At 54.4% G+C, this 17,721-nt stretch overlaps 2 protein-coding genes across 2 annotated transcripts in view; one reads left to right on the top strand and one right to left on the bottom strand.

Moving 5' to 3' along the window:
- CIITA (class II major histocompatibility complex transactivator) overlaps positions 1-362 on the top strand; it is a gene marked incomplete at its 5' end in the record, with an annotated part of 47,385 nt that extends 47,023 nt beyond the window's left edge. Inside the window, one exon of the mRNA XM_082856341.1 lies at positions 262-362. The remainder of the gene's footprint in view (positions 1-261) is intronic.
- A 3,948-nt stretch (positions 363-4,310) lies between these two features.
- On the bottom strand, positions 4,311-17,458 carry DEXI (Dexi homolog). The gene is made up of 2 exons (XM_082856408.1): positions 16,596-17,458; positions 4,311-4,865 (listed from the first exon to the last, which is right to left on the bottom strand). Exon 1 carries the CDS (start codon positions 17,027-17,029, stop codon positions 16,742-16,744), a length of 288 nt encoding a protein of 95 aa, XP_082712534.1. The 5' UTR covers positions 17,030-17,458; the 3' UTR covers positions 4,311-4,865; positions 16,596-16,741.
- Positions 17,459-17,721: the final 263 nt, after the last annotated feature.

Genomic DNA, 17,721 nt, shown 5'->3' with positions numbered 1-17,721 from the left:
CCAGACATCCCGGCTGCTGTTTCAACCTGTCGGCTGCCCCGATGCCCGGCATTGTTTTCATAGGAATTTGCTCTACCAGTTTCCTGCCTCTCTCTGTGTGCGGATGACTGTCCCCTCACTTCCATGCTCCCCCGACCTGGGACATCCCCCTCCTCCATTCCTCCCATCCCTCCCATCCCCAATCTCGACCGCACTTTATCCATGTGTTAAACTGCCCTGTCCGAAAGCTTCCTGATCTCCACCCATCCTGACCTCTCACAGCATGTTCTCCGAGGACACTGACATGCTGGACCCTGACCTGGTTATTTATGGACACAGCTCTTCTTGGGCTGTTTCCCGTGAGCCTCGGCGTCCTGGTGCCCAGCCCTGGTGGCTCAGAGTCGGCCCCCGCCCAGCTGCGGAAAGGACCCATGGCCTGTTCTGCGAACAGACCCAGGCCCGGCCCTAGGCTCCTTCGGAGAGCAGGTTGATGTCAGCCCTGCTCAGCCACCGCAGCCCTGGCAGATGGGCCAGTGCCTGGCGGCAGGTGCTGTGCACCCAAGAGCCCGGAGGCATTCCCTGCAGGACACTGCAGACAGCTGTGGCCAGGCCAGAGAGAGGGATGAAGCGGCCACATCCCCACCTGCCCAGGTCCCTGCCGGCCTGGGGAGAAAGCACTGCTCCACGCTGCTCTCCTGAAGGGCAAGCTCTGAGGATACCAGCGACCATCCCCTGCCTGCTGACCTCCGAAACCATGACCGGCTGGGATTCTACAGCAACTGCCTTCTGTCTCTGGGACTCACTGGTTTGCACTAACTTTGTTTGCCGAGGCCAAATCTAGGCCTGGCCAGACACGCTGGACCTTAGCAGGAAAAGAGCTGATGGTACACTAACAGAGGAGGGGAGGGGCGATGGACTGGAACCACGTCTACCTTTTTGCCTTCATTTCCTGTGTCTTTTTTCACTACATGATAAATGGCTCATTTAATCCCACGGGCAGGTCCTGTGTTTGAGTTTATACCGTGCTTACCATTTTGGATGCCCACTCTTCCGGCTAGCTAATGCGTCACAAACCGCCCCCAAACGCAGTGGCTTACAACAGCACACATTTATTCTGCTCACACACCTGTCTCTGGGCAGGGCTTGGCAGGGACAACTCGTCTCTGCCCCACTCAGTGTCGGCTGAGGTTGTCTGGAGGCTTAGTCACGCGTGCGTCTGGCACCCGATGCTGCCCATAGGCCGGGGGCCTTGGTTCCTCTAAGGAAGTGGCAGGGGGACTCTCCCTGTGGGCGAGTTTGGGCTTCCTCACAGCATGGTGGCTGCGTTGAAGGGTGGTCACCCCAAGAGGAAGAGAGGCTGCGGGGGCAGAGGAGACCGAGACCATGGGGAACAGCCCTGCCCTTTCTGTAACCCAGCCTTAGAAGCTGTCACACAGCATCACTTCTGCCATATTCTACGGCGAGTTGACGGAGGCCCTTGCTCTCTTGCCCTCCCCACCCCCCTCAGCCCAACACACACAGCAGAGTCCACTTCGGCTCAAGTCCTGTCTTTCGGGAAAGGATTTTCTCTATGGCTTCCTACCATTCATTGGAAAATTCATTATCTGGGGGTCAGCAAGGCTGAAGCACCGTGAGCCTTGCAGAGTGTTTTCCTCTGTCTCGGATCCTCTGCTCTACCCTGGGAGTCGTTTCTTAGCTGAGCTGGAGTCCGGCCCTGGCCACGGCAAGCCTGGAAGGGACTTGGCAGCTTTGCTGTCTACGCTGAGAGCTGCCAGGTCGCCTGTTGTTTTCCACTGGGGCACGGCTGGCTCGGTCACAAGCCCTGATTTGGGACAACTTGGCCCTCTGCTGGTGGCTGTGGGAGCTGTCTGTGCTCCAGTGCACCAGCCCTGATGGCCTGGTTCCTCAAACTCACCTCCTCTTCCCAGTAAGTGGGTGTTGGGGGTTGGGAGGGTCAGAGGGATTCTGACCCCGCTGACCCGCTGGCAATCCTCGCAGAAAGGTAGTGCCTTCCGCCTTGGTCCAGTGGCTAAGGGCATCAGGCCTTGTAGCTGGGCCATCACCCCTCAGGGTGTGCCTGCATTTGTGGACCTTGTAGAGTCCACGGAACTCCCACTTGTGCAGCCACAGGAAGACAGTCTCCTCCTGATCCAGGCATCTACGGCACCCTTCAGCCAGGCGGGGTGGGCACAACTGTCCCCACTGCTTTTGGTCTGTTCAGAGGTGATACAATGAGGTCAGAGGCTGTAATTATTCATAGTAATGACTTTAAATGATAGCTACCACTTATTAAATGAGTTGATACATGTAAAGTGCTTATCACAGCACAAGGGACACAGTAAGTGCTCAATAAATGTTAGCACGTATTATTACTTTGTGCCAAAGTGCTGAGCCCCTCCCCCCTACCAAGAGGGACCACGGCCTCGGGTCAAGCATCTCAGACTCTAGAGCTAGACTGCTTGGGCTCAGTGTCCAGCTCACCACTCACTTGTGCAAATTACTTCTCTGTGCCTCCGTCTCCTCACGTGTAAAATGGGCATAATCTCAGTACCTTCTTCATGGGGTTACGTGGAGATTCAATGAGCAAATATGCTGAGAACAAGAGCCTGGCATCCAGTTCCCTACGTGTGGGCTGTCATTATTACACACATCTGTGTGTTTCATTCTCACCTCTGCCTGGAATGTTTTCCCAGCTCTTCACATGGCCTGCAGGACTCAGTTTAAAGGACAGCTCCTCGGGACGGTAGTAAATGCAGACACCCCTCCCCCGGCCTATCCCGTCACTAGTTTATCTTTTTCACACTTATTTGTTGTGCTGTCTGCTCTAGTCCTAGGATGTGAGCTCCACGAGTGCAGGTAACCTGTTCGTTCACTGCTGTGCAGAGGCACCCTCTGCACCCAGCAAGGGGCCTGCACATAGTAAGGGCTCAATAAATGTTTGTGGAATGAACGAATAATTCTCACCACAACTTTGCTTTCTTTATTTGCTGTATTCATGCCACAAATATATAGTGACACCGTGGTGTACTCAATAAAATGCTCAAGGTCCCTGCTCTGTTAAATCTTGCATTTTAGTAAGTTTAAAAAACTCCCTGGGCAGGGCTGTCGGGTGTGGTTGGGCAGTCTGTGCACTGCACAAGGCGCCTGGACATGGGAGCAAATGGGGTCTGCAATCCAGTCTGGGCTCTGCTTGCCAAGCTGTGAGTCCTGGTGTGGAGCAGTGTCTGCCCAGAGGGGCACCTTTGTCATTAACACATACTCATCTTATGAGGTGGGTAAATGACTGTCCCCACTTCACAGATGTGACTTGCCTAAGGTCACACTCCTGTAAAAGAGGGAGTCAAGATACAAACTCCACTTCTGACTTCTCTGGAGGGTCACTCTGCAGGCATAGGCACCGGAATTGCAGGCAAATGCTGGAATTGCTCCCCATTTGCTGGGTGGGAGAAGGGAGGCCCAGAGGAATCAAGGCAGCTGACGTCTGGAGACACACTGTCCATTGACGGCATGGTTCCACGTTCAGTGGACTTCAAGGCCATGCACCTTTTAAACCCTTGCCTTTCCCCTCAGGCCTCTCTCCCAAAGAAATGTCTCCCTTCTCCTGCTCCCCTTTGTCTTGAATGTCTTCCAGTTCACATTCCTTAGCAACCCTTCTTAGAATCACATGAAGACAGGTGGTATGTAACTGCCTTCTCTTGAGTTCTGCTGGACCTTTCCTCTCCCACACCTTGGTCTCCTCACCTGTAGAATGGAGCTGACCACCCATTCCTTGTTCAACACAGTATATATGTGAAGGTACTTTGAAAAGCATCAGCTGTTCTGCAAACGGGGAGAATTACTGCACGTGGACCCAACTTCAGTTGTTCGTTTGCGCCTTCCCTCACCCGCCCACTCCCCTCATCTTTAGGGGAGATCTACCATGTGCCCAGCACAGGGGATCCCCACCTCCGACTGCTCTGGGATTCAGGCCTGATTTTCAGCTTGGCCACCAGGACTTTCCCTCCACAACCAAGGTGGGCCCTTGCTTGTCAGGCTCGTGGAAGCCGGGAGGGGACCGGGTTGGGACTCCGACACCAATGCAGCTTGGACAGACTCTCCAAACCCCACTGGATCTCCAACTGGGGAGGCCCTGACCCTTCTGCCCTTTCTCAACCATGAGGTTCTCCATAAGGACTCCTTTCCAGAATCTCAAAGGAAAAGAACAAAACAAACACCCCCCACCCCCGCAGGGCCCCAGGGGTTGGAGTTGCATACATTTGTTTAATTGAAAGAAGTTAGCCTCCTAAGTATTGCTTTTACAGGTTTATCGAAGTCAAGTATTCATACCACTCACATTTTCGAAAAATATTTCTGGCTGGAGGAGCACTGTCCCCGGTGCAATGTATCAGTTCTGGCAACTTGATGGAGAGCAAACAATTTGAAATGAATGAGTCAAAACTCCACCCTCGGTCCCCCAGGTGTTCTTCTTTTCCTCTGAGTCACTCTCTGAAACAATGGCTGCATCTAAGCCCGGCCTCGGGCCAAACCCCGTTGGGGCTTAGAGCTCCACTGGCACCAAACAGAGCTGGGAGTCGCTTTTGCTTGTGAAGTGTCCGCTCCGAAGATTAAGTGGGAGAAGCAGATGCAGCCGGGGGTGAAGAGCAGGGAGGCAGACTCTGGCTGGGCTCCTGTAAACATCCATTGCAACGGCGAAAGCTCGGAAGCCAAGGCAAGGCCGTTTGCGCGACGCTGCAGGCGGGCAAGGTCTCCGGGCGCCCCTGCCTTACCCTTTGGGCAGGGGCGCGTGCCTTCCGGACCTCGGCACCCAGTCTCAATCTCTCTGTCCCACCATCCTGGGTCTGGACGGGCACCTCTCTGTTGGCACAGGGCTTTCGAGGGGAGCAGGCCTAACAAGAGGGACAGAGGGGCGTTACCAGCACAGAAGCACCGCCCCACCACCCAACTGGAGGCTCGAATTTGGGGAACCACCAGAAACTTCAGGCTGGGGGTGAGGTCCTATAATTTTTTATTAAAAAATTTTTATGAGTGTGTCCGATTTCTAAGGACCCTAGGCTGGAGAAGCGGTGCAGTTTCACCTGGGAGAGGAAGGACTGTCACTATCTTGGGAGATAATCCCCAGGAGGGGGATCCTGGGACCTGACAAAGGAGCACAGCCTGCTCCAGGGTCACCCGGGGTCTGCTGGCTTACTTGAGCTCTAGGGCAGCTGAGTCAGCTCTGGCGAGTGGGCAGGGCTTGGCGGCAGCTCCCACCTTGCCCGGAAGATGCTTCGCAGCCTACAGGAAGGCTGTGGCCACAGCCAAGCTACTCAGCAGCCCCACTTGGCTCGTTCTCCCAGGACGCGGCATCATCCCCAGCGCCTGGCTCCCTGCATGTCCTCACTTACTGTCCCTTTCTCTCTCTAGGTCCAGCCGGGTGCTAATATGTTTGCAGCATCTCGTATTCCCACGCCCACCCTCCCTACAGCCTCCACAAGTCCCGCCCCAGTTCTGAGCCTCACCTCTGCCAGCTCAGCCTACTTCCGCAAATGTCATTGAGCATCAGATAAAACGTATACATTAAACACAGCGTGTATTACTGTTCATCAGGCGCTGCTGCTATGGGGGGCAGGACAATCCTCTGATGAGGTGGGGGCGGGGGAGGACCCGTTCTGGGCACTGCAGGAGGCTTAGCAGCATCCCTGGTCGCTGACTGCTAAGTGCCAGTAGCATTCCCTGTCCCTGTGACAACTAAAAATGCCCCCTCACCCCATTTCCAGGGGCCACCCAATGGGGCAGAACTGCTTCCACTGAGAACCATGAATCTCCCCATTTTATAGGCTAAGAAACAGAGGTTCAGAGAAGCCAAAGCTGCATAACTGTGACAAGCAGGGCTGGCAGTGGACTAGTGACAGCGATGCAGACAATCACAGTCAGGGCAGCTACCACTTCCTGAGCTTTCACTGTGTGCCACGAGCCCTAGGCAGAGCACGGGTGCCTCACCCCATTTCCTCCACTCACCCTCCCGAGGCCGACTGACCTGGCAGCTTCCACCTGCAGGGACACCCCTCCTTGCCTGAGGCCTCTCCACCTCTAGAGCCTGCTTGGGCCCCAGGCTGCAAGGGCAGGCAGAGCTTCCCACAGCTGCCTTCCAACCAGTAACGGCCAGAAAGCTGGTGGATCAATACCCCAGCTCTCTCACCCAGCAGCTGGGATGACTCTGAGGCATATTCTCCGTCTACACTGGTTCCCAGAGCTCCTGAGCAGGACTGAGCCCAGGGCTGCGGTGGTAACCTGCTAGATGACACATCCCTTCCCTGTCTCACTGCCCCCCTCCCCACCAGTAGTTCCTGGGATCACCTCCCAAGTAAACAATTTTCACTTGAACCCTCGTCCCAGGGTCTGCTCCCCGCAGAGCATGCCTGAGATGGAGCATTACAAAGACCATTTCGTTCAACCCTCCCAACACCCCAGGAGTTAGGTACTATAATGATTCCATTTTACAGATGAAGACACTGAGGTTCAGAGAGGGTAAGAAGCTTGTCTACGGATGCTCAGCTCTCCAGGGCTTTGTCCTACTGGAGATCTTAAACACTACATAATCTCATACCCCCTGTGTGCCATGTCCTGAGCTGAGCACTGGGGACCCTAAGATGAGTGCAGCCTCTGCCTTTGACACACAATCTAGTGGGCAATCTTAGCCCAAGTTAACACACTGGCGCTGGAAAGAAGCACAGGAGGCGGATGGAGCCCAGAGTCTGGGGAAGGCTGTGCACGAAGGACACGCCAGGTAGAGGCAGGGCTGGTGATCAGGTCCTGGAACCTCCTGTAGTTTGGTTTGGGGTGGAGAGTAAGGGGTTGAAGGCTGGCTATGGGGGAGACATGGCTGGAGAGGTGAAGTTGGCCAAGTTGGCCAAACTTGGCCAAATGGGCCAAGTTTCTTGCGTCCTCTGCCAGATTCACCTCCTAGTGTCAGCTAGGAACATGCCCTCCCTCTACTCAGAGATCTTCCTCGGCTCCCACTGATGACACACGCAAGTCCTCTCATCCTCGGGCCCCATCCCGTCTCCCCACTGGACCTGGTAGGCGGGAGGGGAAGCCGGGGCTAAACCAGAGCATCAGAGAGCTCGGCCCTCCAGAAAGGTGTTCGTGGGTTCCCCTCCTGTCCTGCCAGGAGCCCACCTTTGGCTGACCTCCCTCCTCCAAGGAGACTCTGGGGTTCCCTGTTGGGGTCAGCAGTGGTGCTGCCGAGAGCACTGGCATCCAGGAAACTGGAGCAGAACTGTTTATTCCGATACAGCATTACCAGGGCTCACTGCGCACTCCCCAAGGCAGGGGATGGTACTTGAGCTCATCTCAGACTTGGGCGAAAGGGCTGTTAGAGAACATGGGACCACCCCTTGGAACAGGGACTCACTCCCCTCCCAATGCTCGTGATAGCAAACAGCATTGAGTCCCAGGCGAGCGTCAGTCTGGCTGGCGCGACTCTGTCACACGTGCTAACCTCCGATGGGAACAGGTGCAGAGCCTTGCGGGTGCCGGCTCCAGCTGGAATTCACTAACGCCCTCTCGTTCTCATTGTTTATCTGTAGGGTCACCTCTATTTATGGCGAATGATGCCAGTTTTCCATTTCTGATAGTAATACTATAAAGTTCCTCTTTTCCCACATCATGAATTTCACTTTAAAAAAAGCCTCCGGTTTAAAGACAATAACTGCATAAGTAACTGTTCAGGCAACGAGCAGATAGAGCAGAAATTGTTGATGGTGTCATATGAGGTTTAGGAGACCCTGATCTGAGCTGGTCACTCACTCCACAGAGAATGAAGGGGCCCAGAGAGGGCGGTGACCTGCCCTAAGCCACACAGCACACTGAGGACAGAGATGTGGCCCCAGGCCTCTGTATCTGTGGCTGGCGGATGTCCTGGGTCCTCTCCTCTGTGCCACACACCATGGCTGTTAAAGGTCAATCCCTTTGCTCCTTTGATTACAGGTCTGGTCTCATAGCAAACCAGCTGACATTTATCAAGTACCTGTGCTTACCTTGTACTATCTGCTTTAACTCATGGCTTAGCTCGTTTATTCCTCAAAACAACCCTGGGAGGCGGGGCCAAGGAGGACCATCATCCCTGAATTTCAGATGGGGCTCAGAGAGGTCACGCTTGTGACTGAGCAATGTCACACAGCTCATAAATGGCAGAGCCAGGGTCTGAACCTCTGTGGTCTGACGCCACGTCTATCTCAGTTCCGCTCAGCATCTAGTTCATCTCTTTCCTTGGGCATCAGAAGCCCCGGGCTGGGAAGCATGCTGAGGCTGCAGCTTCAGAGTCCAGGCACTGGGTTCGCCAACCTCCTAACACCCTTAGAGCATGACTCACCAGCTATTGGCTTTGGCTGTTTTTCTTTCTGAAACTGTAACCTTTCGTTCCAGGCCACTCCCCAGAGCTGGACAGAAGGAGTGGCTGGCTGACTGGTTTGTCATCAGAATGACAGCTGGGCACTTGATCCATTTTAAGAAGCAATGTCTCAGCTGGATACCCCTGTGGAGATGCTGCCTAGTTTGGTTTGGCTTAAGGGAGAAAATGACCTCGTGTCTTAAAGGTGCTGGTGGGATGATGCTCTGGACCTGCTGGAAGAGGATCTTTTTGCAGTTGGGCTGTCCCACTGTCCTGCTCCCATGGGGTAGCCAGGGCAAGGTCTGGAATTGGCCCATCTCGAGTCATTCTGGCTCTGCCCCTTCCTAGCTGTGTGACCTCAGGCAAGTCACCTAGTCTCCCTGGAGCTGTGCCCCCATCTGAAACAATGCCTACCTCATCTGGCTGTTTGTTACGAGGATTATATGAAATTGTGTTGGTGGAATGCCTGCAATACCCAGTACACACGGCCCCTCCCCTCCGTGTCCCCACCTGTTCCCAGCTAGAAAACACACAGGGCAGGGGCGGGGGGTCTCCTCAGTGCGGGGGGCTTCTGAAAGGGGCAGCCCTTTCCTCCTCCAAAGACCTTGCCAGCTGGACGCCCATGGCTATTCCTCTTTCTCAACGTACCAACCAGCCAATTAAAGTGGCTAAAGACAGATGTCACCCAGATATGATTTGCCCACTGTCTCCATTGCCGTCTCAGCGCTGGGCCACGCAACAGGAAGGCCTCTGCCTTGTCTGGTTGACGAGCGCGTGGCCTGAAGGGGTGGGAAAGGAGATCCTGCCTGTCTGCCTGGGTCCAGGTTCCTGATGGAAACCAGTGTCCGGGCCAGTTTCTCCAGAGTTTCTGGATTATATGTCAGCTGTTGATGTTCCTCAGCCGTGGGTTCTGTGAAGATTCTTGGTCCAGTACGTGTCTCCAGCTGGCCTGCACCCCAGACTCAGTGAGGCCTTCTGAAGGGCAGCATCTGCCCAACACCTTCCTGAGTCCTGTCACAGCCAAGAACCACCTGGACTCCTATTTATTTAGTATTTTAAGTCAAGGCACTTTTTTCCTCAAATCCCAGAATTTTCAAAGGAATCTTTATGTCACTACCATGAATAAAAAACAGTATCATTTATCATAAACAGAAAGCAACACTAAAAACAAATGATGAAAACGAAACCATTAACTCTAGCCAGATACCCCTGGCCTGCAAAAAGGGAGCCTGGGCCTGGTTTCTCTGCTCAAAAGGGAAAGGTAGCAAGTGCCCAAGAGGGGGCAGGACACCGACAGGTGGGTCACACTAGGCTTTGGTGTATTCACTGCCTCCCGGGGATGCCTGTGACCTGAGGACGCCTGAGGACCTCACTGAGGGAAGCACTGGGAATGTGGCCAGGAGGCCCCGCTCGTCCACCTCACAGCCTGGTATCTAGGGCAAGTCCCTGAACCTCCCCCAGTCTCAGTTTTCGGCCCTGTCTAATGGAGCTAATGAGCGCTGTGCTGCCTGCTTCATGGGGTGACGCTCAGGGGAAGCTAAGTCCCCTGCCAGGAAGGATTCCCAGGAATGGAGCCTGCCCCTTTGGGGGTGACTGAAACTGGAACCTGCTCCCAGCCACCCCCAGGCTTGGGGCCTGACAACTATGAAGGCACCAGCATCACCTGGGCTCCCAGGCACCAGTTATCACGGCCCTCGGGCTCCTTCGAAGGCTGCCCACACAGACACACCCTCCTTGGTAACTGGCCCTCACACAGAGGAAGGGGGCCTGAGAAAGGGGAAGGCTTCCCGGGCCAAGCCTCCTCTGGGTGTGACACGCCACCAACACTGATGGCATCATTAAGAACCAACTACACAACCATCAGCATCTCACCTAATGTGCATGAGCCCTTCAGCAGGTACTAACTACTATCCTCCCCATTTTACAGAGAAGGAAACTGAGGCTTGGGGAGGTGAAGTCACTCGTCCAAGGTGTAGGTGGAGCTGGGATTTAAACCCAAGTCTGTCTGACTTCAAAGCCTCGAAGCATCAGTCTTAGGGGGTACATGGAGATGGCCTGAGATAACACTGAGACACACCCAGTGAGCTAGTGATTGGTTTTTCTTCGGTTCTTAGCCAATCTTTATGATTACTTGGACAAGAAAGTTTCACTTTGGTGTCGGAGTTCATCATGTGACAGTTGCTAACCTGACTTTTTAACGAAGAACCAGGGGCCCTGCGCCTTTAGCTGGCTTCAGTAATTGGCCAGAAGTTAATGACTTTGGCACTTAGTATTTTTATCCATGCCAAGTGATGCTGGTTGTCTCTTTTCAGTGACATAAACATTCTTTTAAAAATAAACTCACACACAAAAAGTAGATTTTTAAAAAAGGAAGCACTAAAACGAGTGTACTTAAACTACAAAGGGAAGAACAGTAACTTTGCAGTGGAGAGAGCTGGCAGACAAGACCTTAGCCAAGTGGTCAGCATTAACATCACCAGTAATGAGTGATGACAGACATCACGTGTCCCCCAATACGATGCACTCAGGACACACACTCACTTCTCTGTGGTATTCCTGCCAAAAATGCACCACCCGAATCTAATCTCAAGAGTAAACATCAGACAACCCAAACTGAGAGAAAATCTACAAAATACCAGACTTGTAGTCTTGGGCTTCCCTGGTGGTCCAGTGGTTTAGACTCTGTGCTTCCACCGCAGAGGGCACAGGTTCGATCCCTGGTCGGGGAACTAAGATCCCACATGCCGCGCAGCACACCCAAAAAATAAACAAAAAGAAAATTAAAAAAACCACCAGACTTGTACTCTTCAAAAATGTCAGTCATGAAAGATACACAGACTGAGGGACTGTTCAGACTGAAGACGGCACAAGAGATGTGACAAGTGATACAAAGCGTGATCTGGGGTTGGATCCTGGACCTCAACTGCCCCCCGCCCCCACCCACCCCTTTTTATTGTGAAAGGCCACTATTGGGACAATTGATGCAATCTGAATGGTCATAGCTTAGATTGGTCATACGATTGTATCAATGTTACATTTGCCGATTTTGACAGTTGTATTGTGATTATGTAAGTGAACGTCCTTGTTCTAAGGAAATACATACTGAAATATTTAGGAGAAAAGGAACATAATGTCTGCAATCCATTTTCAAAAATGGTTCAGAAAAATATATATACATGTACACACAGAGTGAGCATTTTGCATACATGAGCGAACGTGGCAAATGTGAATTGATACAATTGGTGCATTTTTTGTGAAGTGTATAAGGGAATTCTTTGCAACTTTTGTGTAATTATGAAATTATCTCAAAATAAAGTTTAAAAAAAACCTCAGAAAAAGGAGTGAGAGTACATATGAGGCAGGCCTGGTAGAGTCAGGTGAGTGGTGTTCCAAGGATGGAGGTTGGGAGTCCCCCTCTGGAGGCCCCCTGCACCCTCCGTCAGCACTGGGTCAGAAGGCTCCACTGTCTTTGTACTTTGTACTCCACTCACTTTGTACCCCTGGACCCTCACTGTCCCTTTCTGAGACTCAGTTCCTTTATTTGAGAGATGGGGATGAGGATTCCTGTCCCTTTTATTGTGATCTTGGTTTCCCAAAAGCAAACTATGCTTTCAGGAGTCCCGGGGCGGGGGGGTGGGGTGGGGGGGGCGGACGACAGCAGATAAACCAGGAATACAAATGGTCAGGTTGATAGGAGCCCTTAATTTCTTCGTTCAATAAAACAGATGCAAGGGCTGTGAGGGTTTGCCTTGGATGAAGTCTCCAGTTCGCATAACTCAGGCACAAGGGAGCAGGAGCCCTGGCATCTCAGTTGTCTTGAGACACAGATTGGGGTCTCCTCCTGTCCAAAGGGACAGCCAGCACACTTCCAAGGCAGCCTCACGTCAGGACAGAGGTGGAGAGTCGGCTGAGACAGGGGGTGCACATGCCTCCCCTCGTTACCACCCTCTCACCTGGACGACAGCCACAGCCTCCCACCTGGCTCCCCTGACCCCACCCCCCAGGAGCTCCACTGTCCCCAAGGGAGGTTTGGGTTTCTGAGCAGGGAAGCCATATGCCGAACCTGGGTGTTCGGCTGATGGCACAGGCCACAGATTGGCACCAAGGGACCAGGGCAGGCAGATCAGGAAGGAGCAGCTGTAGCGCCCAGTCGGGACACTGACACCAGGGAAACCCTGTAATAAGTAGACTAGTCTGGTTACCCTTAGCTCCAAATCTGGCCTCCACCAGGCGACGCTGACTGTGGCAACGCTTTCCAGTCTCTCCATTTCCAGCACAGAGAGGTTCCTCTCCCAAAGCCCTCCCTCCGTGGCAAGAGAGGGCTGGCAGGCACCAGCTGCTTTCATCAGGAACCAGGACAAATCAATCCAGCTGAGCTGCCTCCACACTGGAACCACTGGGAAGTGAGGACTCTCCCCAGTTCCTGGGCCAGTGGTCCTTTCCCCGGAGAAGGTGGGAGCTCCTGATCCCCACTCCCTGCTCCTGGGCAATGATGAACACTCTAGGAAGACCACAGAGCCGCAGCTTTCCTGGGTTCCAGGCCTGGTGGCCTTTAGAGACCACAAGGCAGTGGGAAAGGTCTCTTGAGCGTCCCAGGCCAGCAAGGCAGAGTGGGAAGCCTGTCCTGGTCGTCCAGACCGGGACCCACCCAGCACTCAGGCAGCTAGTCCTCTTTTGCTCATTGTGGCATATAAATATTCATTCATGAGTGTACGTGCAGGTTTATACATTCACAAGGGACTAAGTGTACACACCTTCCATCATGTCTGACTGTTAACAATAATAGTGGTTAATTTTAATATATTACTTACATACACGGGACGGTCTAAGAGCTTTACATCTATCTCATTCAGTCCTCAGAACGAGGTAGATTTTCATTATCCCCGCTTTATAGAAGAGGAATCTGACACATGGGGAGATACGTAGCATGCCCAAGGTCACAAGGATTGGGATTTGAACCTAGGTCATCTGAATCTAGGGACTTTGCTCCTGATCATGACCCTAATACTGCCTCCTTAAATAGGTGCTCAGCAAAGGTTTGAGGAACTGAATTATGTGGAAAAAAGAGAAAAGAGAACGAGAGGGAGTGAAATGAGTGCAGCTTTCATCTTGAGATCACCCCAGTCCCCAGTGCCTGGCGTGCCCACGCCCTTAGTCAGTGTTTCCTGGATCGGCCTGTGTGTAACATCAGATAGTGCCTACGTGAGAAAGAGCGAGAAGGAGCGAGATTTGACTACCAGTGTTCCTCTGCTTATGCAAAGGGGCCGGGACAGGAGGTGCAGTCAGATCATCTTTAATCTTTCCCACAGGCTTTTCCTGCTGCTAGCCACCCCTCCCCCACCCGAATCTGGTGGCTTGGACCTGGGACTGAGCAAGGAGGGACGAGTATTTCCCACAGCCCCCAGGCCTCCCCACCTGCCAGAGTCAGGCCCTGTCACTTTGAGAGCTTTGCAAGATTGTCCCTGAGACACACTTCCTGGTGTTTCTGCTCAAACAGCGTTTGCTGCAAAGTATGCCAAAGCATTTGGGCTTCAGTTTTTGTTTCAGAGTATGCCAATGTTTTCATTTGGAAGGGGAAGTGTTTCTGTTGATGTGAAGAGATAAAATAAGACATTCTTCACCAAGTTACACTGACTGAAAGTCAAGAGCTTGGCTTGGGGGCAGGGATTCATCTTAGAATCCCCAGGGCCTGGCAGAAGAGCAGGGCTAACGTTTGTTGAATGACCCAATGAGTGAATATGCAAAAGGTCTAGAACCAGGTGTGGTATGATCAATACTCAGTACAGGTTCTGAACAGACCCCATAGGTTCTACCTCCAAAAGGTGTTCTTGGTCTCTGTGTGTTTCTCCACCTTCACTAACTTTGCCTCATCCAAGCCTGCATCACCTCTGGCCTGAGCAACTAACCAGCTTCTAACTGGCTTCCCTATTTCCGCACTTGCCCCTACGGCTCATCTTGCCCACAACCGCCAGTCCTCTTTGCAAAATGTGGACTGGAATTGTCTCATGCCCTGCCTAAAACCTTCTGATGGCTTCCCATCGCTCGTGGCCGGGCCTCCCAGGTCCTGCATGATCTGGCCTTGCCCACCTCACTGACTTCTCCTGGGGCTGCTCTCCTGTCACACTGGCCTCCTTTCAGTTGCTGGAAGAACCAACTCTCTCCCCTGCCCCTCCCCCTCCACGTACTTGGCACTGCGGGTCCCTCTGCCTGGATAGCTTTTCTCCACAACTTTTTTTTTTTTTTTTGCGGTACACGGGCCTCTCACTGTTGTGGCCTCTCCCATTGCGGAGCACAGGCTCCGGACGTGCAGGCTCAGCGGCCATGGCTCACGGGCCCAGCCGCTCCGCGGCATGTGGGATCTTCCCGGACCGGGGCACGAACCCGTGTCCCCTGCATCGGCAGGCGGACTCTCAACCACTGTGCCACCAGGGAAGCCCTTCTCCACATCTTTACATGTGGCTCCTTCCATCAATTTAGGGCTCAGCTCAAAGGTGTCATTTCCTCAGAGAGGCCTTCTCTGAAGCCCCTGTCTGAAGCAGCCTATCTCTAGTCTTCTGTTTCACTTACCGAGGCATTTATTGAGCACCTACTAGATGCCAGGTGCTGTTCTAAGTGCCGAGGAAATAGTAATGAACACAATAGAGGATGCCATGCCTTCTTACATGCCTTCAGAGCTCTCAAACAATCTCACTGCCTTGTTTGGGAACCTGCTTATCTTTCTCACAAAGTGCCAGGAGGGCTGGTGCTGAGTCTGTCTTGTTCACTGTGTTCACCCGCCAAGCACATTAGGTACTCAGTAAATATCTGCTTAATAAAAGAACAAATTGATGGATGGATGGCAGGCAGGCAGGCCAACTGGTTAGGTACGCAGAGCAGCTGACACATGCTACACCTGGCACTTGGCCCTGGCTAAGGTCTCCCTGAGCTCAAATGAAGCTTTCTTCAAAGAAACCTCACTGTCAGCCCCTCAGGTTGACACTGCTAGTGGGTCCTGCCCGCCTTGCATCACCCTCTGACTATGGTCATCTTGGCTAAGATAGGCAAGAAAAGGGGGGGTCAACGTAGTATGCTTGGGGTGAGTGACATTAGTGTCCATTTTCCAGAAGGAGCCCTTGTGACTTCCCTGGTGGTCCAGTGGTTAAGACTCCATGCTTCCACTGCAGGGGGCACGTCCCTGGTCAGGGAGCTAAGATCCCACATCCCACATGCTGGGCCGCCAAAAAAAAGGTAAAAGGAGCCCTTGCCCACCACCTCAGTATCCCCCCGCCACTGCCACTCAGGACCTGTGCCTAGCACCGTCCAGCTGAGGGGCTGAGCCGAGGAATTCCTTCCTGTCCCATGAACCCTCACCAGGCCCTCTCTCCTCTAGTCCAGCTGCCTCTCTTCCTTGCTGTGACTTTGGCCAAATCTTCCTCCTTTCTGGATCTTCATTTCCCTCCCAGAAACACACAAGGTGGGGCTGGATACAGCTTCCTGGTGGCAGCTCAGAGGCAGGACTTTAACAGCTCAGTGCAATGATCCTGTGGTCCCTTCTTCCGCTGGCCCAAGAGCCCCTTGAGTTTGCCTTGCAAACACTGCAGGCAAAGCCACCCAAGCACCAACCCCCTAGCTGGCCTGGTCTGTGAAAGCAGCCTGCGAAACTGGCAGCCCCTGAAGATTGGAGCTGCTGGCACTCTGAAATCTGACTCCAAAACGGCAGCCCAGCCGATGCCAAAGGAAGTACAGGGTTCTGTGCTGAAGGAGGTTTCTCCGCTCACAGCATCAGCCTGGAGCCCTTGCTCTCAGTCCCCACCCAGTCCCCAAGGGGCCACAGGACAAAGGTGATCAGTGCCTGGCTTCCAACCTCTTTTAACACTGCAAGTCTTTATCCTTCCAGGACTAATGAGAATCCCCCAAAAGCCAAGGTCACCATCAAGACAGGTTAAGGATGGGGGGAGGAGTTGACAGGCCTGTCTTAAACGTATCTGGGTGCAAAGGCTTTGACAGTTGGTACTACAGCTAACCAAGAAGCGACTTAGGTCCTGCCTCCCTTCCCTTCTTCAATAGCTGTCACCTTCACTAAGGGGAAGCTTTCCTGCCCTAAGGTCCTAAGAAGAGTCCAGCCATTCCTGGCATCCAAACAGACCTGGAAGAGGTGGATGGAGAAATCAGAAGCCTGGGGGAGGGGTATGTGTCCGGCTTGGGATGCCTCCCTCTTCCTCGCCAGCGCCCCAACCCGCCCTCATCCTGCGCAGAGGGCACTTACAGGCCTCGGAGGCCGAAGAGGGCCTCGTCCTGGGAGTCCCATCCCTGGCCAGACGGTGCCCTCAAACAGCAGCGGCGGCATGGTTCGTGCGCCGGTCCGGGCCGAGGGTTGCGGGTCGTGGGGAGAGCGGGGGACAGCAGCCAGGCCTACTCCAAGTAACCATCGAAGACGTCGAGCTCCGAGTCGGCATCGTAGAGGCCCGAGCCGGGGTCGGAGAGCACGCCGAGGTCCACGAGCGCCTGGTCCATGTCCTCGGGCAGGAATACGAGGCCCACGTTAAGGACGATGTACTCCATGAGGAAGGCGTAGTATAGGATCAGCACATTGACGAAGAACAGGCCCACGTAGAACATAGAGGGCAGCAGGGGCGGCGGCACGGAAGGGACCAAGGGGCCCAGCGCGTCCAGGTGGGCCGCGACCCGGGCGCCGGGCATGCAGGGGGCGGCGAGGGCGGCGGCGGCCCGGCGATCCCAGCGAGCTCAGCCGCTGCGGCGCCCGGGCGGCCGGCGAGAGGGCAGCTCAGCCATCCAGGGGCGCCCGGGGGCTGGCCGAGGCAGCGCTGGGCCCCGGCGGTGCCCCCCCTGGGATGTGCGTCGGCCCCTGCGGAGGCGCCCCGGCCCCCGAAACGTGCCAGGAGGGTCACCCCACCCCCAGAGGTGCCCACAAGGCACTGTCGATCCACCCAACGGTCAGGCGGGCCCCTGAAGTGGCCGGCAGCGGCCCGGTTCCTCCGATGCTCCCCGCTCCCGATCAAGGGCCCTCGCAGCGCCTGCGGGGACCCCACCGCAGTTCAGCGTCAAGGGCCAGTCCCGGCGACGGTCTCTTCAGCCGCTCCCGGCCGTTCCCCGAGCCCCATGCGCACCCCCGAAGGCCCAGCACCCATTGCTGCGACCGCCGCGTCGCCCTCCTGGTAGCGTTCCGAGCACCGCCTCCGGAGCAGCCCTGCGCTCATTGGCCCACCGCCCCCTGCCCTCGCTCATTGGCTCGCCCAACGTCCGAGCTCACTGGCCCGAGCCGTCCGGGGGCGGGTACCGCCTCGCTCCGCCCCTAGAGCCGCTGGCTTCTGAGTTGCTTTACTAGTTCCGGATTCAGGGCCGATCTGGAATCCAATTCGCTCTGCGAATCC

Source organism: Leucopleurus acutus (assembly GCF_964270905.1).
Source record: "Leucopleurus acutus genome assembly, chromosome: 16".
Classification (NCBI taxonomy): Eukaryota; Metazoa; Chordata; class Mammalia; order Artiodactyla; family Delphinidae; genus Leucopleurus; species Leucopleurus acutus.
Note: the sequence above shows the minus strand (reverse complement) of the source record. Positions and strands in the feature narration are given on the sequence as shown.